Source organism: Penicillium angulare (genome assembly GCF_028827245.1).
Source record: "Penicillium angulare strain IBT 27051 chromosome Unknown utg000004l_segment0_segment0, whole genome shotgun sequence".
In the NCBI taxonomy this organism is placed as follows: Eukaryota; Fungi; Ascomycota; class Eurotiomycetes; order Eurotiales; family Aspergillaceae; genus Penicillium; species Penicillium angulare.
The window spans coordinates 7,486,231-7,509,878 of NW_026623163.1; the positions used below are offsets into that span (position 1 = coordinate 7,486,231).

Below are 23,648 nucleotides of genomic sequence, written 5' to 3' on the forward strand. Positions count from 1 at the left end.
GATCCCCAATTGATCCACCTTCACATCTAAACTTTCGTCTAAGCCCAAACACGGGGAGTGGGGGTAGCCTGACGGTTGGCATCCCAGTCGTGGCGGCAGTCCCAGCCGGAGCGGTCGTTCCAGTCACCGTTCTTGCACTTGTCCTGGTATCCGTAGTTGTCATTGTTGTTGTTGTTGTTGTTGTTGTTGTTGTTGCTGTTATCGTTGTTGTTGTTCCAGTGGTGGAAAGGCCACCAGCGCTTGGTAACAACGGAAGGAGCAGCATCGAGAGCCTCGGTAGCGGTACCCTGGAGTCCGTTGTGCTCACGCTCGCCATCCTGGTTCTCGTTGCGGTAAACATCGTTGCCGTACTGCTCACCGGGGACGTTGCGGGCCTTCAGGTTTCCAAGGACGGAGCCAGTGATATCAGCGGCATCCTTGCGGTCTTCTTCGCGCTCCTTCGCAGTCTCGTGGTGGTGGTGACGGTTGCCATCATCGCTGTAGTCGTAGTTGTCGTTGTACTCATCAGGGATGTAGCGGGCCTTCAGATTTCCAAGGACGGAGCCAGTGATATCAGCGGCATCCTTGCGGTCTTCTTCGCGCTCCTTCGCAGTCTCGTGGTGGTGGCGACGGTTACCATCATCGCTGTAGTCGTAGTTGTCGTTGTACTCATCAGGGATGTAGCGGGCCTTCAAGTTAGAGATGACAGAGGTAGCGGCCTGAGTGGCGTCGTGGGCATCCTGGCGGTCCTCCTCGCGGTCTTGCTCGCGCTCGCGTTCACGCTCACTCTCATTCTCGCCGTTGTTGTTGTAATTGTTGTTGTTGTTGTAGTCATTGTTGTACTCATCGTTGTAACCGTTGTTGTTGTAGTCATCTGGGCGGTTCCAGCGGGCGTGAAGACCATTGACTCCCTCGGATTGAGTAGCAGGGTTGTTCAGTCTGTTTGTACCGGTGGTACCGGTGGCTCCATTCAAAGCACCGGGGTTACCAGCGCCAGTTCCAGCGGCGGGAGCACCAGGGGCTCCGGGGACACCGGGGGTACCAGCACCGAGGTTGGCAGCACCAGCGTTGGGGACACCAGGGACGGCAGGGATGCCAGGAACGCCAGGAACGCCGGGGACTCCAGGAAAACCACGCTTAGCATTGGCATGCCACTGTCCGTTGGCATCGGTCCAGCCATTCTGGTTGTTGTTGGACTGCCACTGACCATTGGCATCAGTCCAGCCATTCTGGTTGTTGTTTGAGTGCCACTGGCCGTTAGCGTCGGTCCATCCACCCTGCTGGTTGTTCTGGTTGTTCCATTGACCGTTGTTGTTGTTGTTATTGTTAGTGAAAGGCCAGGTGCGGGCATGGATGCCAGGAACATTAACACCAGGGACGCCGACGCCGGGAACACCAACGTGGTGGCGGGCGTTGCCGAAGGGGCGCTCAATCAGACCACGGCGCTGGTAGGTGCTCTCGCCGTTGTTATACTCTCCGTTGTTATATTCTCCATTGTTGTTCTCGTCATTGTTATATTGACCATTCTGGTATTGACCATTGTTCCACTGGCCGTTGTTGTATTGACCGTTCTGGCTTTGGCCGTTGTTCCACTGGCCATTGTTGTATTCGGAGCCAGCGTCGGGAATGAATTGACCGTTCACATAATGACCTTTTCGGTATTGGCCACTTGGGTCCCAAACACCAGACTGATCATTGGGGTCGACCGGGAGGGCGAGAGAGGTCAATGGCGAGATAGCCAACATGAGAAGACCGTTAATCAGAGAGTAGCGCATATTGAAAATCGTAATTGTAATCGTAAGATATTCGTAATAGAGAGATAAATTGTAAAGAAATCGTAAACGTAAAGCGTAAAGATATTTTTGTTCTTTTTTAAAGATGTTTTTGCTTGATGAGATGAGAACCAAAGACGATCTTCTATCGATGTATTTATATTCGAGCCAAGATGAGCTCTTGAGCTTCGATTACGTATTTGACTCAAAGCTCCAAGTAGCTCTTCTCCATCTTTGATGATAATGTCTGAGCTCGGTTCGTAGATCAGATCATTGAGTTTGGCTGGAGCTGGGAACAGTACTGCAAGGGACCGGGCTGAACGTGTAGTCCACAATCATTCTGCCTTGCGGGGATACGAAACCAGCGACCAAAAAGAAAATGCATGATGACTTCAAAACACCAAGAGAAAATGTATTGTTATGCGCCATATAGTAAATGCTGCCCTCGCATTGGATGTCTTACTATATTCCACGCTTAGAGTTTGCATGATGAACCTCGCATCGTGATCTGCAGCAGTAGCGTGCTAGTCGCGCCGATCGCTCCGGAAGGGGCTAAATCTCATTCCAGAGGGCTATCCGGGGTTCGGACGTGCAGATCCACCTCATTTGACAAGTCATTGCGTACGCCATTGACTCTATGCTGCTTAACAATGGAGTATTGGCGGCTCCAGCCCCTTGGCATAGCTTTCCGAGCTCCCATGCCCCACGATCCCTAGATAATCATGGGACCACAAAACGTGTAAGACATGCAGGGGAGACATTTCATCATCTTGATCTATCTTTGAATAGTAACTTATGAGTGAGGGGCAATAGTAAAAGCTAAAGGCTTGGAAAGTACCACATGCGGTTGGACTGGCGGTCTGATGGTGAAATTTGGAAGACACGATCAATCTCTATCTGGAACCTCATAGGCGATTCTTAGTCTAATCTGCCATCTTCTTTTTCCCTGTGCTTTTGTTGACGATTATTATTTGACTGATTGCTTCTCTTTTCCTGTTTTTGGGAGAGAGCCACCATGTTCGCAGACAAAATCCCTAGCGTGAAAGACTCGGATAATGAGTGCGAAGAGCGCTTGCTAGCAGAAGAGGAGGGGATGCTTTGGATTGGTGATGATGAAGGCAACTCTTATAGCACCTATACAATTCTTCTCCTATGGGTGCTTGGTCTTTACATAATCTTCATGGCTGGTGCTTTGTTCGGATTCTTTTGGAGAGGTGACCTGAACGGACTCTGTAGTCAACATATTTCCCAATATTGTGAGTTAGCACAACTACTAGTCTCAAGAGGCTATTCTACTAATTGAAATGCGTAGCTCCTATCTTGGAAGATGTGAAAGTGGAATACAGATTGCAGTCCTTCAATGGTTCGCTAGTCAAAGAGAATATTTTCCGTCAAGATGCAAGCCCGGAAGTGGATGCTGCATGGGATTCCCTGGGAATCAACTGTAAGTCGAGAGATCTGTGGGTTCAATTAAAAGTCTCCACCTTCTGACATGCTTTTGTGGTCATAGATCGATCGGTTCGAGTTACTTCAAAAGATGCAGAGGAGTCTGGTCTCGCCCCGGACCAAGTCAAGATCAAGCCAAGATATGGAGGAGGATATCCGGCTACTGTTGAAGGCCTACATCATTTACAGTGTCTGGTAATAACTATCTGTCTCATACTCTTAAGTCATCGTCTGATTTTGAACAGAATCTTCTGCGGCAGTCGCTTTACTACAACCATGACTATTACCATTCTCAAGGTGGCGGTACTTTCAGCAACAACGACCAAATTCTAAGATACCATGTTTGTATGCATTCAAACAGTACCACGATAAATTTTATGAAGCTAACAAGTCGTCTACAAAGCCCATTGTCTAGATGTTCTTCGACAGCAACTCATGTGTACAGTGGATACCGGACTATTGGGTCAAGTCTGGATCTACCCGGACAACCCAGAGCCATATCATGACTTCAGCAGCCAGCATAAATGTAAAAATTTCGAAAAGATTCGTCGCTGGGCCCAGATCAATCAACTACCAGAGGATCTACCTACCGACTTCCTAGCTCCCATGCCAGGCGACACGATATACCAGGAAATGCCATGAAGAATGAAGTTATGGTTGACGAAGACGAATATGAAGACAAGAACTTAATGTATTTCATTTATCTCATTTATCTGCCGCTACTTCCTCTTTCTGAATTTCTTCACTTAAACCGTAAACACTCAAGTCTTGGCTCATCCCTGGCAAAGTATAGATCGCACTTAATCTCCCGAACACAACTAACTCCGCAATGCCTCTGAACTCCAGCCCAGCCTTCTCAAGAACTCTCCGACTAGCAATGTTGTCCGGGCCAGTAAATCCAAAAACCCCATCTATTCCCAGATCTTTTGTCGCGTATTCAATCAGTCCCTTTGTCGCCTCGGTCGCGTAACCCTTCCCATTCAGCTCAGGCAAAGTAACGAATCCGACATCTGGAAGCAAATAATGCGCGCCCGGTGGTGCACCTTTCATAAGCGAGGCCGTTCCAATCGGAGTAGTTTGTTTGGTCTCCTCATTGTATAGCAGCACCAGGAAAAGACCATGTTTATTGCGTTCGTAGTCTGCCAGCACGCGGTTGCTGATGAATTTCTTGGCGGTTGCGGCATCATTAATGCCTGATGGACCAAGGTGTTTGGTAAAAAGCTCAGTACCCCATAGGTGAACTAGGAATTCGCAGTGTTCTTGGTTTCCGGGGTCGAGGGGGATGATGCGTAATCTCGGAGTTGTGATAGTGAACCCCGCAGGGAACGGGGATTTTGCTTGTGTGGACATCTTGTGTGTTTGAGAGATGAGAACAAACCAATATTTGGGGAATATTTATCTCTTTAAATATTCCTTTTCTTATCAGTCAATATACCATTGATTCTATAACCTACCTTGTGGCTAGACAGAAATGACTGTCTCTGACTCGAATTGACTCATTCAACGGAGTTCGGAGTTCCAAGCTAGGGATTTTTGAAAGAACGATGTTACCTTATTGCGCTTGTTATCAAAGAAATGTCGGCATCTATGACCTTCGAATTGTTTAGATAGATTCTAAGTGGCTGGGTTCACCTCCAGGGCTTTTTTTAGATCGATTTCTTTGGGTGCTCCATACCTAATATAGCATGAAGTGCGGACCTAAATATTAGTAGCAATCACGAGATCAACTTGAACATATTTATCCGCATCATGATCTCCAGGCCCACTCCAGATGAAAATGGATCACCTGGGCAATATCGAAGCCTTAAACTGCATTATAAAAAATAATTTAAAATGACCAATTCATTTTTCAAAAGAAGATAAGATATTATTAAATGTCCTGGAGAAAATGTCATCGTTAGAACCTTATAGCTAAGAACAATGGATCTAGTAGTACGATGGGGGATATCAGGTGATACCCCAGGCCTCTCCTATCTAAGCCCTGGAGCTCGCAACATTTGAAGGAATTGTAAGTTAAGTCTTCCACTTCTTCTCTAGATATCATATTTCTGCAAATCAACATGTTCTCCTCAGTAAAGTCACCATCATCACCATTTACCAGCTTCTTGTGCCTGTTTCTCCACTCCTTATCGTAAGATTGGCTAAAGTGGGGCCGCCACTTAATCAAAGCCAAGCAATAGTAAAGACCTGATAAGATCCCGGTGGATTCTCGCCAACAATTTTTCCACTCGGCATAGACAGACATCCAGTCACCTCCTAAACAGGAGGAACCATGTCCCACAGCCCCGTGGATGAGGAGAAGGGCCTCCAATCCCCAGCAGTCGCCGTCCAGACACCAGAGGATATAGCCAAAAATGACCACGAAAAGATAGATTCTTCTGCGGGCGGGGGAGTTTTCAGCCGCTTGAATGCGCGTTTGATCTCGTGGAAAATATTCGAAACTCGCGGCATTGAACGCGTACCTGTTGAGGAGAGACATGATATTAAAGCTGCAGATTATATGCAAATGACTCTATTGTGGTTTAGTACCAATATTACGGCCAATAATATGGCTGTTGGTATGCTGGGTCCAATCAGCTATGGGCTTGGGTTTGTCGACTCGGCTCTTTGCGCTACTTTTGGGGCTTTGCTGGGAGCTGCAGGCGTCGCTTATATGGGTACTTTCGGACCTGCAAGTGGAAATCGAACAATGGTATGAAATGTCGCATTTTTCTATCATCTGATTTTCTTTTAGATCATGGTGTACTGATGAGTCAATTAGGTTGTTGCTCGGTATTTCATGGGCTACTATCCGAGCAAAATCGCATGTCTACTTAATATCATCATCATGCTGGGATACGGGATGATCGACTGCCTAGTCGGTGGACAGGTTCTATCCGCTGTTTCAGGGGGGTCAATGTCCGTCGTTGTAGGCATTATCATCATCGCCATTATAACCTGGGCGGTCGTCTTATTCGGAATGAGAATCTTCCATATATACGAGAGGTAAGACTAGTTCTGATCTATCTGCAACATCCCACTAACTCGTCACAGATGGGCCTGGCTCCCCCAATTCATCGCCATCTTTGTCCTAGTCGGCAGCGCAGGTCCCAAATTCAACACCTCAATCACATCAACCGGGTCACCTGAAACAATAATCGGGAACCGCCTCTCATTCTTCTCTCTCTGTCTCTCCGCCTCAGTAGCCTGGGCCCCCGCCGGCGCAGACTTCTTCGTCTACTTCCCACCCACAACATCAAAATGGAAGACCTTCCTCATGACCTTCCTAGGCGTCGGACTAGCTCTAACGTTCGCAAACCTGATGGGCGTAGGCCTCGCATCAGGAACAACCACCCAAACAGAATGGGCAACAGCCTACGACACCTCATCCGGAGCCCTAATCCTAGCAGGCTACAATGGCCTAGGCGGATTCGGGAAATTCATGGGCGTCCTGGTTGCACTCGGTCTCATTGCGAATAATATTCCAGGCACTTACTCCGCTTCACTCGGATTCCAGATTATGGGTCGTCATCTCGCTAGATTACCACGATGGTTCTGGTCTTGCGTTGGCGTTGTTATTTATACTGCTTGTGCGCTGGGTGGTCGGAATCATTTATATGATATATTTGATAATTTCCTCTCGCTTATGGGGTACTGGGTTACTATTTACCTGATGATTGCGGTCGAAGAACATGTGCTGTTTCGTCGGGTGAGGGGCTTTGACTGGGATGCGTGGGCGGACCCGTCTAAGTTGCCCGTTGGGATTGCTGCGTTGCTTGCTTTTCTGATTGGATGGGCGGGTGCGATTGTCTGTATGGATCAGATCTGGTATATTGGGCCAATTGCGAAGATGGTTGGTGCTTACGGGACGGACTTGGGTATTTGGGTGGGAGTTTCGTGGGCGATGCTGGTTTATCCCCCCTTGCGTTGGGTGGAGCTGAAGAAGTTCGATCGGTGATTTGACGATATCATCAATGTGTAGATATCATTCTAAGTAAATAATCATTGTCTATATGGAAAATTTGATGCTGTTTGATCAGCTATGATATTTGCATTCATTATGTCCATGATGTTCGTTATTCCTATTTAACAGCTCAAGAAATGGCCCTGTCGTTCATATACATAAGGGTGACCACCTTGAATAATTTCGTCAAATCTCTTGCTGATTCGTCCATAATTTTGACCATATCGACTCAGCTCTCGTAACCGGATCGAAACCCAGTCTTGATATATGCGATCAGACGTTGCAATGCCAGCGATAAACAACGGCCATGTTATTCGGACCATAAGACGTGGTCGGCTGCGATGAAGCTTGAGACTCAATTCCAGGACGTGAGAAACGGCAGTACTGAGCGTCATAAAGCTGCCATGGATCTGGGTGCTAGATCCCTTATTCAAAACTTCTTGGAAACAAAGATGGAAGTAGATCATTGTGCTGTAAAATGTGATGCTTGCCCAGTAAACCGTTTCCATGACCCGTCGATCGCTTCCGATTGATTCACAAGATGATGAGCTCTTCGCAGAGGTGAGGAGGGTATCGTATTCCTGAAACCGCGTTAGATTTACTACCAATATTTGATTAAGAGGCATTTGAAGAGTCAAGTATAACATACCACAGATAGTCTATTTATTTCATGAATGAGATGTTGATATGGTGAGATTGAACCAACAGTATTTTCAGCTGGAGGGCCACGCTTGAACAATTCAGTGATTTTAAATTGTAAAACGTGGCTTCGGTGATACAATGCAAGACCCGGCTGATTCTCCAAGTCATCTAGTTGGGCAGACATGGGGTACATATCACCCCAGAAGCGAGCAGGGGACTGTCTGCTGATTCTGTATAGCTCGGGTAGATCCAAGGGCCCACGTCCGGTATCATCTTCACCCAAGAAGAACTGGAAAATATCCGTGTCTAGTCGGCCCGTTCCAGGACCAAAGAAAAGAGCAGCCGGGGTAAAGAAATATAAGGTCCAAAGGAGGAAGAGAGGTACAGAAGTCCGACGTAAAGTGTCCAGTGAATTTGGATTTGAATAGAGCATCGGCGGGGTTGCCTTTGTATTCAATGACGTATTATCCGATTGAGTTTCTGGGGACACCTGTCGAGGCGAGAACCCATCGGGGGTGATTGCTGGCGACGAAGGTAGCTGAGATTGGACGTTTTTGTCAGGCCCCGACGCTTGATATTGGAGTAAAGGTACAATGTGATTATGCAGAATAGTTTCAATTCCTCGAATATGGATGTTGATTGCAGATGCTCCACTGCCAAACCGATTCTCATAGTCGATCATAAGCCAAAGTGTGATAAAAATAGCTTCGATTTTATGTGGAGACTTGACATCTTGTTTCAGAGCGTGACGTAGACTCGCAAGAGCTCGACCGTAGTGCATTGATCCATCTGGTGCACATGTCTCAGTATTCGAGGAAGGAATTGGTAAGACATCTTGGTCATAAAGGCGTGATCGATGGATTTCTTTAGCTGTACTGGCAAGCATCATACTCATGACCATCGGCTCCTTCACAGCGATTTTGTGATATGTATAAGAAACAGCAGACCATGGCCAATGCTTGCCTAGAAGAACCACCAATGTCGAATCTTGAAGATAGATGAGACAATCTCGATCAAACGCGGAAAGAGTCAAGGAGTTGGCTGCTGTTACGCTTTGGTCGCTATTACTCCCATCGAACCGCTGTAAAGGAAGCAAGGGTGTCTGGGTCGGACTAGAATGTGGCTGGGAGGGTGATGATTTGCGTATTTTAGGATTTGCCTTGCTCGGCTCGGCGCACTCCGGTGGCTGTGGCTCCTCGCGACCTTTTCTCGTTGATGCCGAGTTTATTGGCGGTTTGCGCGGAATAGGCCCGCCCTTCCACTCACATTGGATACGTGCAGACTTGCATCTTTTGCACTGCGGATTTTCTTGCCCTGGCACCACATGTTTCTCTTCATCACATTTTACTTTTCGAACACGACACGTCCGACAACCTATTCTCTAGCCTATCAGCACCCCCCCCTGCTAGCGAAGAAAAATGGTGACACGTTGAAAACGAGACAGATGTGGATCCTTACCTGTGCGGGAACGTGTCTTGCCCGACTGATGCATATTGCCGAGCTTCTTCGCCGTCGCGGCTACATCTAAGCCTGTAAGACCCTGACCCGCTCGTTTAGAGACCAGCACCCGAGTCTGGGGTAGTTAGCTTATGAAAATATGCTATGCGGGCCTATAGGCGGGGGGAAGGATGAATTGAATGGAGGAGAAAATTATATGCAGAAGGTAAAAGTGGAGGTCCCGGGGGGCAGAACATGGGCTTATCTGCCGAGTGGAGAAAACTAGACTTTGCCGATTGGTTGTATCGCCAAATCCCAGCGGATTAAGAAACTCGATGCGTTGCCGAGGGAGAGTCCATTTGGGATCTATGAATAATACCCAAGGTTTATCGCTTCTATATCGTTATCGCGGTAATGGTCGGATCTTTCGTGTGTCCGAGTCTTCGGCTTATAAAATTGAGGGGAAGTTCCGTTCGTGGGCGTTTTTCAGGATGAAATCCTATCAAGTTACAAATTAAAGCCAATCAAATCAGACAAGATGCATATACCCGAGGCCCAGAGAGTGTTTCTTGATGCCGTGCAGGAGTCACTTGGCCGATATGATTCACAATTGAGAGATATCAACCAAAAAGTGGGATTTAAATGTGGTTTCCTTATCACAGGCATGGATACATACTGACGCGTTACTATAGATCTGGTCTAACCCAGAGCTTGCATATGAGGAATACCAAGCTCATGACAATATTTGTGAACTATTTGACAGCCTCAAGTCTGATGGATACAAAGTCCAGAGGAAAGCTTATGGAGTCGAGACCGCCCTTGAAGTTGAGTATACTTTTGGCGAAGGAGGGCGTGTAGTGGCATTCAATGCTGAATACGATGCTCTGCCTGGTATCGGTCACGCTTGTGGTCATAACTTGATCGCGACTAGCTCTATAGCTGCATTTATCGCTACCTGTGAAGCGATGAAAGCCCAGGCTCAATCTCAATCCTCGGCCATCCGAGGCTTTACCGTTCGACTACTTGGTACCCCAGCAGAGGAATCTGGTGGTGGTAAAGTAAAGCTTATTAACAGTGGCGCATACAAAGATGTGGACGCATGTCTCATGGTTCACCCTATTCCAATGACGCCAGCAAGCCCTGACTTGCTGAGCATAGCAACTGTCGTCGAGGGAGGCTTTCTGGCCAATGATAAAGTCCAGGTGACATTTACTGGCAAGCCTGCTCATGCTGCAGCGGCTCCTTGGGAAGGAATAAATGCACTTGATGCCGTTGTTTCGGCCTATGTGAATATTTCTATGCTCCGGCAGCAGATTCTTCCTTCTCAGAAGATTCACGGAGTCATCAAGAATGGAGGCGATCGCCCGAATATTATACCCATGTCTGCGACTGTAGATTATTATATAAGATCACCAACTAAGAAGACCCTCAAACCTTTGACTGAGAAGGTTCTCAAATGCTTTGAAGCTGCTGCTACTGCCACGGGATGTACACTTGAGTATACTTGGTATGTTTGCAAGCCCTTGGTGTTCTCTTCATGAATGAAACTAACGAAGATGATTCCAGGGGACCCAGCTACGATGATCTAAAGTCTAATATGCCTATTTGTGAAAGTTATGTTTCAGCAATGAGAGCGATGGGCCATCACACCTTGCTTGATAACTCAGAGCGAAAAGGTGCTCTTGCTGGTGCATCTACCGATATGGGTGAGTATTATTGTGCGCTAGTTCATCTACCTCTAGGCCTTAACTAATACTATGACTAGGAAACGTATCTTATGCTGTGCCCGGTTTCCATGGACTATTTTGCATTCCGGTCGACGGAGTTAACCATACGCCTCAATTCACTAGCGGGGCTGGTTCATCGGAGGGACACGAAAGGGCCATTGCATGTGCAGCAGGTATGGCTGTGGTCGCGTGCCAAGTGTTGGTCGACGATGAGTTTGCCGAGAAAGTTAAAAGTGATTTTGCACGCGAGTGATAAGGAAATCCAATAGCTACATTTGAACTGTTATCATAAGTGATAGTACATATCTGAAATACTGTCCAATTATGATGAAATATGGCATGTTAGGTGTGCATCGATTGAGTTTCTTCGCTATCTTGTCATGGCCCTGTCTGGCCCTGTGCCGAGACAGCCAATAGCGTGTAGCCGAGCATAATACTCGCCTAGTAGAACCTTATCAAGCTACCACAGCCAAGATTGCGGGGAAACTATATCTCTATGCGAATTAATATCAACTAGCGGCGATAGTCGGAGACAGGAGTAGTGAGACACATGTACTATCTCGGAATTTAATGGCAATCCTCTCTTATCTCTACAATATAAAACATTCAATTTCCTGCATTTTCATGCTAGTCTCTCAAGGCACAACAATTACAACCATGGAAAAAACAATAAGCAAAAAGTCCCATGGATATGATGGTCAGAGTCTCGACAATGGAGCACTTGAGCAACTACAGCCATTTCAATTCTCTCCTGAGGCAGAGAAAAAGCTTGTTCGAAAAATCGATTTCATGTTAGTACCAAAGACCAGTCTCATATGAGGTATACTGACACATATTGCTCTTCAAGGATTCTCCCGATCATGGTCTTTGCCTACCTGATGGCATTTTTAGACAAACAAACTCTCAACTATAGTGCTCTTATGGGAATCCAGCAAGACCTTCACCTGGTAGGCTCACAGTATAGTTGGACCTCTGGAATATTTTACTTTGGATACCTCTTCTTCTCGTATGTCTATTATCTCTTCTCAAGAATAACCTTCCACTTACTAACTACTTTAATGTTGGCCATAACAGCTATCCAGCTTCCTTATTAATGGTGAAATTTCCCCTCGGAAAATATCTCGCAATTAACTTCATGCTATGGGCAGTTATACTGGCATGTCATGCAGCAACGAAAAGCTTTGCAACATTTATGGTAACTCGTTTCTTTCTTGGATGCACCGAAGCTAGTCTCTCCCCTGGTTTCACCCTCCTCACATCGCTTTGGTACCGTACCTCCGAGCAGCCTCTGCGATCGGGTATATGGTTCTGTGGAAATTCTCTCTCCCTCGTCTTTGGCAATCTCATTGCTGCTGGTATCATACACATCAAAAGCAAACTTGAAGCTTGGCAGGTAATATGAACCTTGATCTTCTGATGCAGGCGTCATATTCTAATAAGCAGCTCGCTTTAGTGGCTTTTTATCGTCTTTGGTATCATTACGTTTCTTTTTGGAATTGTGATGCTTCTACGCTTACCTGACTCACCATCCAATGCAAGCTTCCTTACTGAGGAAGAGCGAATGATTGCCATGGAACGACTTAAGGATAATAAAACCGGATACAAAAATACTCACATTGACCGCCAGCAGATATTCGAGGCATTCACCGACGTTCAGACCTGGCTACTCGCTATACTCATGTTTTCTGTAAATATTGCCAATGGAGGTTTCACCACGGTATGCAATATCCTCTCATTTCCAAGTTGTTCCGATTACTAATTAGAACAGTTCAATGGTCTTGTTTTGAAAGGTTTTGGATTCAATACCTTTCATACTCTACTGCTGGGTCTCCCAGGAGGCATCATTGTATGCTTCTTTGTCCTTTTATCGTAAGTAGTTTCGTTAATATGGATTCCAAGGGAAGATAATAACTAACATTGTTCAAGGGGTGCGGTGTCATCCAAAGTTCGCCATAGCCGGTGCATTGTAATGGTTGTCATGTTTTTGATAAGGTATTATTTTTGATAATTATCATCGCCGAGTCAATCTAACTCCATATAAAAAGTATTCTAGGAAGTGCTCTTGTATACGCGGGACCAAACATCGCGGCTCGCTATGCTGGTCTACTTTTCATGGGTGTATACTCTGCCTCCATGCCAGTATCAATGGCAATGATCAGTTCTAATGTCGGTGGATTTACCAAACGAGCCACAATTAGCTCCATCTTTTTTATTATGTATTGCGCAGGAAACATTGTGGGGCCACAACTCTTTTTTGCTAAGGAGGCGCCAAAATATCAGGTAAAATCGACTGTATCCGTGAAGGGATACTGTACTAACACATTTACAGAGTGGATTTCTAGCCATCATAATTTGTCTCGCTGTTTGCGTTTTTGATAGCCTCCTGTTGTTGGTCTATTTTAAACGAGAGAATAACCGAAGGGACAGGATTGAAACTAGGTCAGACACTTCTGGTTCAGACCCTGGCAAGGAAGCTGAAGGTGGTACACAAAGCATGCTGCAAGATCTTACAGACAGGAATAATGGGCAGTTTCGATATGTGTATTAATCGGTTTATATGCCTTCGTACAAATGTTTTTAGCTAGTCTTGGACGTACGAGAACAAGATAGGCACAAAGGCCACAGGGGTATAGAGCCACTAGAAATTTGAGGCTCGACTACAGAATGACATCAATCATGCGACTGAAATTTAAGACTGAATTCGTTTTATTTGGTGCAGAATTATTAATTCATTAACGCCTGCTCGTTGTTTAAACAGTCATTCTCATGCCACCGTTGGCACAAACCACGCTCCCTGTGGTCCACTGGGCATCAGGTGTACACAACATACACACAGTCCCAGCAACCTCACTAGTGAAAGCAGGTCTCCGCCCACCCATCTTCTCCTTGATAATCTGGACTTGCGACTCCTTAATCCGACTCATAGTGTCCGGGTCACTCTCATCCAGCTTGCTTCCCGGTGTGTTATCCACAAAGCCCTGAATATCCTTCCAAAAGTCCTCGCCAGCCAGGAAATACATATCTCCAATAACCGGACCAGGGTTCACAGCATTAACAGTGGCTTTATCAGCGAGCTCACGAGCCCAAGTACGTGTCATAGACTCCAGCGCCGCCTTGGTGCCACCATAAACCGATTGGCCAACGAAGCCCAAAGAGGAAGAGACACTCGAAATGTTGACAATGCGACCGCTTCGGTCGGTAGGGAGGAAAGGAGCGACAGCTTGAGTGAGGAGTAATGGAGCGAGAACGTTGATTGTGTAGTGCCAGTTGAAGTTTTCGGCGTCGATAGGACCCTTTGCGTCGTTCAGGTTTCGGTCTGCGGAAACTCCAGCATTGTTGATGAGGATATCAATCTGGAGCTTTCCCGAAGATCCAAATTTTTCTTGTGCAACTCCGAGAATTGCCTTTACGGCCTCTTCGGGCTTGCCTAGATCGGCCTGGACACTCTCGCAACGAACACCGTGGGTTGCGGATAGCGAGGCGCACAGCTCATTTGTCAGACCGCGTGAGGACTCGGATGTGAAGTTGAGGATGAGTGAGACGCCCTTTGAAGCAAGATTGCGCGCAATAGCCTCGCCAATTCCTAGGGCTTGTTGTTAGGTGCATTCGAGTTTGTTGTTAAAAGAAAATGGCGGACTTACCCCGCGATCCACCAGTTACGATACCGAGTTTGCCCTCGAGGACGCGATTTGTGTTGGCCATTTTTGAGGGTTCCAATGGGTATAATGTGTGGATCAAGGAATTTAGAGAGGAGTAAAGAGGGAGAGAAAGAAAACTTGAATTGAACGGAATGAATTGACCAGATTGTGCTACTTTGTACTCCGCCAATTTAACCGACGATATCATCAAAATTCCCCGCAGATCCACAACTGCGCGGGGGCGAATTGCCCGATCGAACAGAAAAACGGAAACCCGGCTAATTACGCTTCTCCATATAATTTCACCAATCAACAATCAACAGTCAATGTCTCCCGTCTCGAGTTCACTCCAACCGCGGCTTCAATCGCTTGAATTCTTCCGCGTTCTCCTTGATAGCGATCTCCACCGGTAACCGCTCCATACTACTCGCCCCGAAGAAGCCATGCACACCCACAGTCCTAGAAAGGATAAATTCCGCATCTGCCGGTCGCGCAATTGGGCCCCCGTGACATAAAACCAGGATATGGGGGTTAACACCCGCTGCAGCATCCCGAATCTCCTGTACGAATGTCACACAATCTTCCAGCGACCGACCGCTAAGTGCACCGATCGAGCCTGACGTCGTGAGTCCCGCATGCGCGACAACAACATCCGCGCCCGCCCGCGCCATCTTGATCGCGTCCTCCTTACTGAAAACGTAAGGCGTTGTGACTAGATCTTGCCGATGAGCTTCAGCAATCATTTCCACCTCGCGATCGTATCCCATCCCTGTTTCTTCGAGATTCTGTCGAAACTGGCCATCTATAAGTCCGACCGTTGGGAAGTTTTGCACACCCACTAGACCTAGTCTTTTGAGCTCTGCGAGGAAAGAGGGCATCTCGCGGAATGGATCAGTTCCACACACGCCAGCCAGGACGGGCGCATTTTGCACAACGGGGAGGACCTCTTGAGCCTGTGGTTTAAGATGTCAGTCTGGGGATAGCAGGTGATTGGTTCTGAAAGAATGTTTCGCAGCACTCGCGGCTACATACCATTTCGACAACGACCTTATTGGCATCTGAGTAGGGCATCAATCCGGCTAGAGAGCCGTGGCCAGCCATACGGAACCGACCCGAGTTGTAGATGAGGATTAGATCGGCGCCGCCGGCCTCGACTGCTTTGGCGGACAGGCCAATCCCTAGATAAGGAGTTAGTAGGCGCTTTCTCTCGCAGTGTAGTTGTGGCGAAGCGAGTAGATTTTTATTTCTTACCAGCGCCAGCTCCAACAATAATTGAGCCATCGGCGATTGTTTTGCGAAATCGCGAGAGAACTTCGGCTCGGTTGGTTGGACGAGGCATTACGATGCGATGAAATACAGAATTATGTTTTTCAGGTTGTCATTAAAATGACAAAGAACAAATCCAAAAAGTCTTGTCTATGAAACAGCCTTGTAACTTGCTTAACCGCAAAGGAAGAACTTTCGGACGTAATGTTGGAATGACGTTGCTATTGATCTTATGTATCGGGTTAATTTCTACCCCTCACTGCGTAAGTGCCCCACATCATTCATAAGTTCCTAGCTCCTACAGTACTTAAGCATAGCAGCACTGCGAAAAGAAAAATAGCGAGAAGAAGGAGAAGGGAGAGGGAAAGCGCTAAGAAGGAGAAGTTATCTAACAATTCTCATATCGAAATAGCCAGTGCTGTTCATTTGATGACAATGTAATCAAAGCTATTGTACACTGGGTCTAGTTTCGTATCAACGATCGCCACATCTTCCAATTCTTCTCTAGCGTTGGGAATCCTGGTTCTTCGATAATTTCCACTCCGGAGAATATGGAGTGCGCCAGTCCTTCCAGCCCTTCTCTAACATTTCCAATGCCTCCAACTCCGCAGGGTTCCTACGAATACCCATGTCCACAAGATGGACCACCTGTCGTGCCAGGCGATATTGCGGCTGATATGCCAGCTTGGTAAAACACGGGCCCACCGCCTTGTCAAAGGCCTGCTTTGCCTGTCGACGTTCTTCGTCGATCGGTTGGCGAGGTTCAAACCGCTCGTCGCTTGAGGCTGTCCATTGCTCGTCCCAGAGCCAGGCTGGCGGGGCACACCCGTACCAGCGTGGTGCAAATTGAGCCAGTTTCCAGTCGAGAATCCCACAGATTGTCAGCCCATATATAACTAGCAAGATTCAAACCACTACATGAAGTGGCTCATATGAGTATTAAATCTATTCTAAAGAGCTCTAGCTCTCTTCTGTTGGGGTCGTCGAAAACTTCTGCAAGATGATCGAGAATATCCTGGGCACTCTTATAGGCAACGGAAGCTCCTTCTCGGAGGCGGAGACTCGACTGTCAAAACATGGTATTTCTGGCACTGGCCCTACGTCACTCTCACGTAGAGCATACGGTAATATCACCCTTCTTTGAGCTCAAAGATGACTATGTTGCTATCACCGAGTCTCTGCTTCTAGAGCTGCTGGACCCGTGAGTCCAGCAGCTCAAGTGGCCCAGCGATGATGGAATTCGGTTCCGGTTCCGCCATGGATAAGAAAGATGAGTAAGATATAAATGAAAAAAAGAAAGATCACCTTTGTGGGATGAGTTGGTGAAATGGTGGTGGATAAGTAAATGTAGAAGAGAGAAATGGAAAGGAAGATGAGAGAACCTTGGAAGAACGCGTACTTGTTACGCCAAACGGGGGACGAGGCCTGTGCATTCACCCAGATAAGAGGGGCGGGACCGAATGGTAGGGTCTCCTTACAGAGGCTACTGTCGCTCTCGAAGTTTGCAGGCCAAAAGCGCTCGAGGTCATATTTAGGAAAGGTCTTGCTAGCACGGTAGGACAGGTCCATATAAGATCGTATAATCTATCGGCACAAATCGGCCAATCGCATCGGGATCATCCATACGAGCTGGCTGTTTTTCAGAGAACCTGCTTTAATGAAAGACTTTAGGTTACTTTCTATGGATACTATATAGTTCGTCAGACTTGTGATAGAAGGGTGATGGGGGGCGATTAGTATACTATGCCTCCTCCCACACATCACGTGGTGCCTCTGAGGTTGCACAGACCTGCTACTGCCCAGGTGCGTGCCCATTGGTAGGTGTCATATAGATATGCCCTGGTGTACAATGATTGTTAGATATTTCCCCCTCCATGAATATAATTTGAGAGAATAGAGGATAAGGGAACAAAGGATGGTTCTAGAGGGAGCTTAGGGCTCTTAAATACCTGGGGATTGGCTAGAAATTTCTGCTTTGAAAACGTTGCCAGTGAGTATCCCCCACAAACACCAATCAAGCGGGGGTTACCAATACACCCTCTCAAATGCTTATGAGGGCACTGAGTTTATTTTATACAGTTGTTCTGTTTCCCTTGACCCGGGAATTTGCAGGAGAACCTTAGAGTTGTGGATCCCATTGCGGAGGTTAAACCCCTTATAGACTAGTGGAGTGGAGTTGAATCTCAAACTGGCTGCATTCGAGTATATCACCCCAGGAATTACTCCTTTACCACTACTAATTAGTGTTTCACTAACTGCAGAACCTTGAAAGTATATAGCCAGACGGAATCTCCGTGGCAGTCCGAACAACCACTTCAGCTTCAGCTTCCCTACTACCATACCCCTCGGTTGCAAGGAAGGATTTCTGTCCAAGCACTTGAGCTCTGTTAGCTGCATCCTGATAGTGAGATCGCTAAGACTCAAGTGCTTAAAGTTTTATCCGTGCAATAAATGAGGATTCCTTGGGGAAGATGTGAAGGAAAGGGGAAAATGGGATCTACACGGGGCCAGCCCCCCCGCCTCATCCAGGTCGGATTCCAACTATATGGGATTCGTCATCGGTGATAAGGAAGGAGTATAAAGTTGTACGCCGTTTTCACATCTTGACCAACTTTGCTCTTTCAGCCGACACTAGTTTTCATCGCGCTTCTCCTCTAGGTTTGCTCTTCAACCAGTCGCCAACATGAGACTTGCCAACGCCTCAGTCCTAGCGATGCTGCCCGCCACTGGCCTCGCTACCTGCGGCACCGCCTACTCGGGCGATCAGACCAGCAGTACGCTGCTCCGCACCGTCGTGCTCGACATGGGGAACGATGCCGCCAACATCACCGCCACCCAGTACGACAAGTACTTTAAGCAAGGGAGCGCCCTCAAGGGCGTCGAGGCCGTTATCGCCGACAGCAAATTCTACATCAACCTGTGGGCCATCCCAGGCACCGAGTCCGCCTTCAAAAAGGTAAATCCATGCTTAAACGACGGCTATCTGGTTAATCAAGTGCCCTGGCTGTATTACAACACTACCGCCGCCAGCTGGTGGGGTGGTTACAAGGCTGAAACCCAGGCCAGCAGTTACAATGCTGCCGCCTTGTCTGTGGTGACAAATATCGTTGCCGGCCTCGAGGTACGCTTCTGGGACACCAATGGCGATGGCTACACCGATCTCATCGATGCCGACTACCTTGAGGGTGTGACCGTCGACACCATCACTAAGAACACCAACGGTACTTACTCAGTCTACCGCGGCAATATCGACGTCCCCAACAAGACGCGCTGGGAAGGCACTATCTTCAACGCCGACCTTTTCAGCGGCGCCGGCCCTGCTATCTCCGCCAGCAATTTTGACACAGCGCCAAGGGCTGGGCCATGAAGCGCGCCCAGGAGGTTGTCGGCCTCTTTGTTACAGGCGCCGATCATGAGTCCTACGACATCAGCGGCGTCCTCTACGACGACGCAATGCGCTTTTCCCGCGACAACCTGTTCATCTCTAACCGACCCGGCGAGTTCACTAACGCCCAAAAGTTCTTCAAGTTCACCAACGACTCAGCCGCTGGCCTCAACGTCAGCCTCTGGCTCGTGCCCACATCCAACACCACCGAGTATGGCGCCCCCCGTCGGCATGATGAGTGACAGCAACTCGCGCACCTTCCTCACCAAGGCTATCTCCCAGGCCCAAGCCGAGCTAGCCAGCGTGACCATCAGCACCAACGGCCACAACGTGTCGTCCACCAAGGAGTGGGTCAACCAGGCCAACTACACCCAACTCGACGATGCCATCGATAGGGCTAAACTGTCGTTTTCCCTTGCGAACAGCTCATCCTTCCTGCTTGACTATCAGACCTATGTGCTGTACCAGACCCTCAACGGCAGCAGTGACGACATTGGCGCCGAGTACGCCGGCTTCAGCTACACTGGGTTCGAGAACGATGAGAAGCTCGGAACGGCCTAAGCCTGCCATTGCTGTGCCCCACAACCTCAATACCTCTCAATCTATAAATCATCAATATACTCTGTACAGTTGATAAGTCGGTTAACATATGCACATTATTTAAACTACGCCAATCAGACCCGGTATAGCAATGTAACAGTGTGAGGATACCAGAGTAGAATTCCTGGCATAGAAACCCCCATAAGACGTGAGCCGAAGGGAAGCCAACTGATCTACAGGGGAGCATGCCCGTACATCACTGGGTTTTTTTGCTGCATTTCTGGAAACATAATATCTTCGGCTAACTTTTCAGAATATTTGTTCCTACCATTATCTGATAGCCCCACTTTCATTGGACGCCTTAGGCCCCCAGTCCCCTGCAGGTCGTGATTTATATAAATCAAATCTCCAAGGACGTAGTGATTTTTTTTTTCAAAAAGGCAGTGGACTCAAGTAAGCTGTTTCGCTCTCAAAGTATTCTGCTCCTCGAATTCTACTATAATGGTCAAAGTTGCAGTTGCAGGTGGCACCAGTAGTAAGTCGTTATTAGTACCTCAATCCCTTTTACGGCATCACTTCACTGATTATCATACAGGCGTTGCGCGTGAGGTCACAGATGCTATTATTTCTCATGGCCATGATGTTGTAGTCCTATCCAGAAAACAAATAAACTACCAGGACCCGAAACAATTAGAGCAAGCTCTTCAAGAAGTCCATACTTTGCTATCATTCATCGTTATAACAGACGATCCGTCGAGTACGACACAGAAGAACCTCATCGATGCTGCTGTTCGAGCGGGCGTAAAGCGATTTGCACCTAGCGAATGGGCTACGTCAGTATTTCATATTTGATTCACCATATCGCGGACTATATTTGACTCCATGTAGATCTAGTCTGGAATATATGCCCTGGTATGCCTTCAAAGACGAGACCCGGCAATATCTGGAAGAACTGAATAGGGAGCATACAGTAAGTCACTAAAACACACTCACTTATGCAACTCATTCTAACCAATATTTCCAGGTCCTCGAGTATACCTTGTTTCAACCAGGGTTGTTTATGAATTATCTCACGCATCCCTTCAAATCTGCAGATCATCTCCACCAGACCGAACTTCCATTCGATTTTAATAACCGACGGTTCATTGTGCCAGAAAACTACGATAAAATCTATATCACGCTCACAAAGGTGCAAGACCTTGCACAGGTTGTTGCTCGGGCTGTTAGCTTCGAAGGCAAATGGCCTGTTGTTGGAGGCGTCAAAGGCACTGATTTGTCCCTGCAGCAATTGATTGCCCTTGGGCAGAGAATCCGCAGTATGTCAATATCCGGCATGATCGATGCATAGAAATTTGAGTACTAAAATGTTCAAGGCCCATATGGCATCGACTTAGGCCCCGGTGGCGAGCCATTCCAGGTCGAGACGGTGAAGCTACAGGATTTACAGAGAAAGGAATGGTCGGCATCTTGGATACCGAAAGTCAGTCATCCTGCGATACCCCCTGAGTTCGTGAGCGAGACGCTCTCACAAAGCGTGGTTTCAGGCATGTTGCTGGGGATGTCTGCTGGGTGCTTCAAGGTCTCAGATGAATGGAATCAACTGCTTGGATATAAGTTTACTTCAGTTGAGGAATTTTTGGTAGAGGCTTGGGCTGGTAAAGCATAGAAACGCTTGTCCTTTGCTTACGAGGTGGTAGTGGAAGTTCAAGTTGTCAATGATGATTGGAGCTGATTCGAGGGTATATTACTATTGTTGTGTTGTCGCCATAAATCTTATCTCTTTCATGATACAACAATGTCCGATGCATCATAGCCCACTTAGCTCGATAACTTCACTTGCTGCCGCCAGTTTGAAGCGTCTACCGTTTATATGGAGGTGAAAAGGGATGTATTCAAGGCTACCTAGAAGAAGATTAAGACATTCGGCTTAATGGTGATCGAGGAAGAGTGTCGTTTTCCACTCGTATGCCATTTTAGATACCCAACGTCTAAAGGATCTCTACATCTGCACACTTAGCTCCCATCCAGCCTCTTCTTTCTTCCAATATTCCCATCAAGAGGTAACGACCCTTGCATCACAGGGATGATAGATTATTTCGAAATGGGGATCCGAGTCTGCACGATGAATGTTGGGCGAAGGTGGACTCTTGTATTCATGGTCTCTTATACTGGAGGTTGCATATAAACCAGCTCTTTTTTCCTTTTCAAATTGAGTAGGTATTCGGTTATGTTGGCAGCAGATAAATCACATTCAGTTTTGGGGCCTCCTTTGCGTTTGCCAGGCTGGGGATCACAAGCACTTGTACATCCGAGTTTCTTGTCTTCGGGAGAGAATCTTCGCAGAGGTTACTATAATAGAGCGAACTGTTAAAATAGGTTCATAGACGACTTTTATTGATAGGTAACTACTCACCTTTGTTCGGATATTTCTCGGGGTCTCAATAGCCTCGTCTATATCTCATGGTATCTATCAGAGCAGTGCCATTGATGAGCATCCTTCATTCTTGCTCGCCAGTTTTTCGTAATGATCCAGCTTTCTCTCATTACCAAGTTCGGTTAAATCGAAACAAATATTGTATCAGAGCCTTCAAATTTCCGTTTATATTGGCTTGCATCGGCTTTCATCCAATGGGCTCAGGCGGCAATTCTTAGACAGTATAGTAGATTGAGCCCACCGAGAAGACATATGGACTTGCACATGCAACTGAACTGAGTAACATCGGTGCTGTCATGGACAGGAGCATTGGTCTCCGGGAAGAGAAGCGCGAAATGTTTGTGGCATTCACCTAGCATTTTAGTGGCCACATCATCATGGTACTAACATCATAGTACTTCAGAACTAGGAGATGACTGCAGATGTGGTACTCCGGCAATGACAACTTCCAAATGAACAACTTATATTTCCAATAATCTGACTTGTCTCAAGTGCTTGCTCATTTAGCTCAAATTTCCCAAGTCCCAGCACAAACCTGCAAGTATCTTCATCACAACATACGTAAAGTCCTCCAACCGACCTCATCCTCACCTCCAGATCCTCAGCCGCAACGCCTAACGTACCCCAAATATGCAGGGGCCAGCCTATCAAGCACCAAAAACATCTCAAAGCCCCAGACACTAAAGAAACATCCACAAGACCACGTCGAAATGACAGTCACTCACGTCTCAACATGACGTTTCTGATTACGCAGCCCCAGCAGAGCCGAGCGTGCGAGGCTATCCACCTACCCACAGCATCAAAGCATATACCAGACTGCCGGCAGCGCTATTGTAATTATAAACCAAATTTCGCATGCAAGCCCCTCCAAAACCAAATTAAGACGAAAGCCCCCCGCTCCAATAATATCCTTCTATGCTATTCCAATACTGTACCTGTTAAATTTATTATCATTTGTTCCGTATCGATCCGGTATCATTAACGCCCCACAAGTGAGGTTCCATAGTAGCACCCACACACTAACGCAGCAGCATCCATACACACTACCTACACCCTTAGCCACAGTAATCCACTCCCCAGGTACTCCCACATCAAGGTGAGAATCTAACCCAGATTCGCATATGGCCGAAATGGCACCGCTTTTCATCACTATCTACGTCCTCGTTGCCCAGCACAATAAACCCAGCGGAGAAAAACTTAGTACACCCTCCCCATAATCGAGGCGGATGGTGAAACGGCTTGACGGTCCAGAATCAGTTCCGACGCGAGTACGAGTAATGCCTCGTCACCTACTTATCAGGCGATAAACTCGTGGACTTGTCTACAAACTACATACTTACGACAGAGTAGGTAGGTAGAATGAACTAGGAGCAATTTTCTGCCCCGCCCCCACCTGGGCTCTTGACCGGTTGGACCCTACTGGTCGCTGATCAGTGATC

At 47.3% G+C, this 23,648-nt stretch overlaps 13 protein-coding genes across 13 annotated transcripts; 7 read left to right on the top strand and 6 right to left on the bottom strand.

Moving 5' to 3' along the window:
• Positions 1–38: 38 nt before the first annotated feature.
• Positions 39–1,754, bottom strand: N7478_006697 (uncharacterized protein; the record flags this gene model as incomplete). Its single annotated transcript, XM_056922911.1, has 1 exon — positions 39–1,754. One exon carries the CDS (start codon positions 1,752–1,754, stop codon positions 39–41), a length of 1,716 nt encoding a protein of 571 aa, XP_056780948.1.
• A 1,012-nt stretch (positions 1,755–2,766) lies between these two features.
• Positions 2,767–3,839, top strand: N7478_006698 (oxidase ustYa family protein; the record flags this gene model as incomplete). Its single annotated transcript, XM_056922912.1, has 5 exons — positions 2,767–3,011; positions 3,098–3,195; positions 3,262–3,392; positions 3,422–3,542; positions 3,589–3,839. The coding sequence occupies 5 exons, from the start codon at positions 2,767–2,769 to the stop codon at positions 3,837–3,839; spliced, it is 846 nt and encodes a 281-aa protein (XP_056780949.1).
• A 63-nt stretch (positions 3,840–3,902) lies between these two features.
• On the bottom strand, positions 3,903–4,547 carry N7478_006699 (GNAT family N-acetyltransferase; the record flags this gene model as incomplete). The annotated part of the gene is made up of 1 exon (XM_056922913.1): positions 3,903–4,547. The coding sequence occupies one exon, from the start codon at positions 4,545–4,547 to the stop codon at positions 3,903–3,905; it is 645 nt and encodes a 214-aa protein (XP_056780950.1).
• A 922-nt stretch (positions 4,548–5,469) lies between these two features.
• On the top strand, positions 5,470–7,134 carry N7478_006700 (purine-cytosine permease family protein; the record flags this gene model as incomplete). Its single annotated transcript, XM_056922914.1, has 3 exons — positions 5,470–5,889; positions 5,959–6,182; positions 6,231–7,134. The coding sequence occupies 3 exons, from the start codon at positions 5,470–5,472 to the stop codon at positions 7,132–7,134; spliced, it is 1,548 nt and encodes a 515-aa protein (XP_056780951.1).
• A 128-nt stretch (positions 7,135–7,262) lies between these two features.
• N7478_006701 (uncharacterized protein) lies at positions 7,263–9,108 on the bottom strand (the record flags this gene model as incomplete). The annotated part of the gene is made up of 3 exons (XM_056922915.1): positions 7,263–7,721; positions 7,790–8,968; positions 9,049–9,108. The coding sequence occupies 3 exons, from the start codon at positions 9,106–9,108 to the stop codon at positions 7,263–7,265; spliced, it is 1,698 nt and encodes a 565-aa protein (XP_056780952.1).
• A 649-nt stretch (positions 9,109–9,757) lies between these two features.
• Positions 9,758–11,199, top strand: N7478_006702 (M20 family metallopeptidase; the record flags this gene model as incomplete). Its single annotated transcript, XM_056922916.1, has 4 exons — positions 9,758–9,850; positions 9,912–10,726; positions 10,786–10,925; positions 10,985–11,199. 4 exons carry the CDS (start codon positions 9,758–9,760, stop codon positions 11,197–11,199), a joined length of 1,263 nt encoding a protein of 420 aa, XP_056780953.1.
• Positions 11,200–11,603: 404 nt separating this feature from the next.
• Positions 11,604–13,494, top strand: N7478_006703 (uncharacterized protein; the record flags this gene model as incomplete). Its single annotated transcript, XM_056922917.1, has 6 exons — positions 11,604–11,737; positions 12,021–12,339; positions 12,400–12,663; positions 12,715–12,815; positions 12,992–13,226; positions 13,276–13,494. 6 exons carry the CDS (start codon positions 11,604–11,606, stop codon positions 13,492–13,494), a joined length of 1,272 nt encoding a protein of 423 aa, XP_056780954.1.
• A 202-nt stretch (positions 13,495–13,696) lies between these two features.
• Positions 13,697–14,648, bottom strand: N7478_006704 (SDR family NAD(P)-dependent oxidoreductase; the record flags this gene model as incomplete). The annotated part of the gene is made up of 2 exons (XM_056922918.1): positions 13,697–14,529; positions 14,588–14,648. The coding sequence occupies 2 exons, from the start codon at positions 14,646–14,648 to the stop codon at positions 13,697–13,699; spliced, it is 894 nt and encodes a 297-aa protein (XP_056780955.1).
• A 280-nt stretch (positions 14,649–14,928) lies between these two features.
• N7478_006705 (TIM-barrel enzyme family protein) lies at positions 14,929–15,923 on the bottom strand (the record flags this gene model as incomplete). Its single annotated transcript, XM_056922919.1, has 3 exons — positions 14,929–15,537; positions 15,617–15,762; positions 15,836–15,923. 3 exons carry the CDS (start codon positions 15,921–15,923, stop codon positions 14,929–14,931), a joined length of 843 nt encoding a protein of 280 aa, XP_056780956.1.
• A 431-nt stretch (positions 15,924–16,354) lies between these two features.
• On the bottom strand, positions 16,355–17,419 carry N7478_006706 (uncharacterized protein; the record flags this gene model as incomplete). Its single annotated transcript, XM_056922920.1, has 2 exons — positions 16,355–16,746; positions 17,257–17,419. The coding sequence occupies 2 exons, from the start codon at positions 17,417–17,419 to the stop codon at positions 16,355–16,357; spliced, it is 555 nt and encodes a 184-aa protein (XP_056780957.1).
• Positions 17,420–18,533: 1,114 nt separating this feature from the next.
• Positions 18,534–19,217, top strand: N7478_006707 (uncharacterized protein; the record flags this gene model as incomplete). The annotated part of the gene is made up of 1 exon (XM_056922921.1): positions 18,534–19,217. The coding sequence occupies one exon, from the start codon at positions 18,534–18,536 to the stop codon at positions 19,215–19,217; it is 684 nt and encodes a 227-aa protein (XP_056780958.1).
• Positions 19,218–19,262: 45 nt separating this feature from the next.
• N7478_006708 (uncharacterized protein) lies at positions 19,263–19,796 on the top strand (the record flags this gene model as incomplete). The annotated part of the gene is made up of 1 exon (XM_056922922.1): positions 19,263–19,796. One exon carries the CDS (start codon positions 19,263–19,265, stop codon positions 19,794–19,796), a length of 534 nt encoding a protein of 177 aa, XP_056780959.1.
• A 480-nt stretch (positions 19,797–20,276) lies between these two features.
• Positions 20,277–21,441, top strand: N7478_006709 (uncharacterized protein; the record flags this gene model as incomplete). The annotated part of the gene is made up of 5 exons (XM_056922923.1): positions 20,277–20,310; positions 20,371–20,608; positions 20,670–20,745; positions 20,800–21,091; positions 21,170–21,441. 5 exons carry the CDS (start codon positions 20,277–20,279, stop codon positions 21,439–21,441), a joined length of 912 nt encoding a protein of 303 aa, XP_056780960.1.
• Between the last annotated feature and the right edge of the window lie 2,207 nt (positions 21,442–23,648).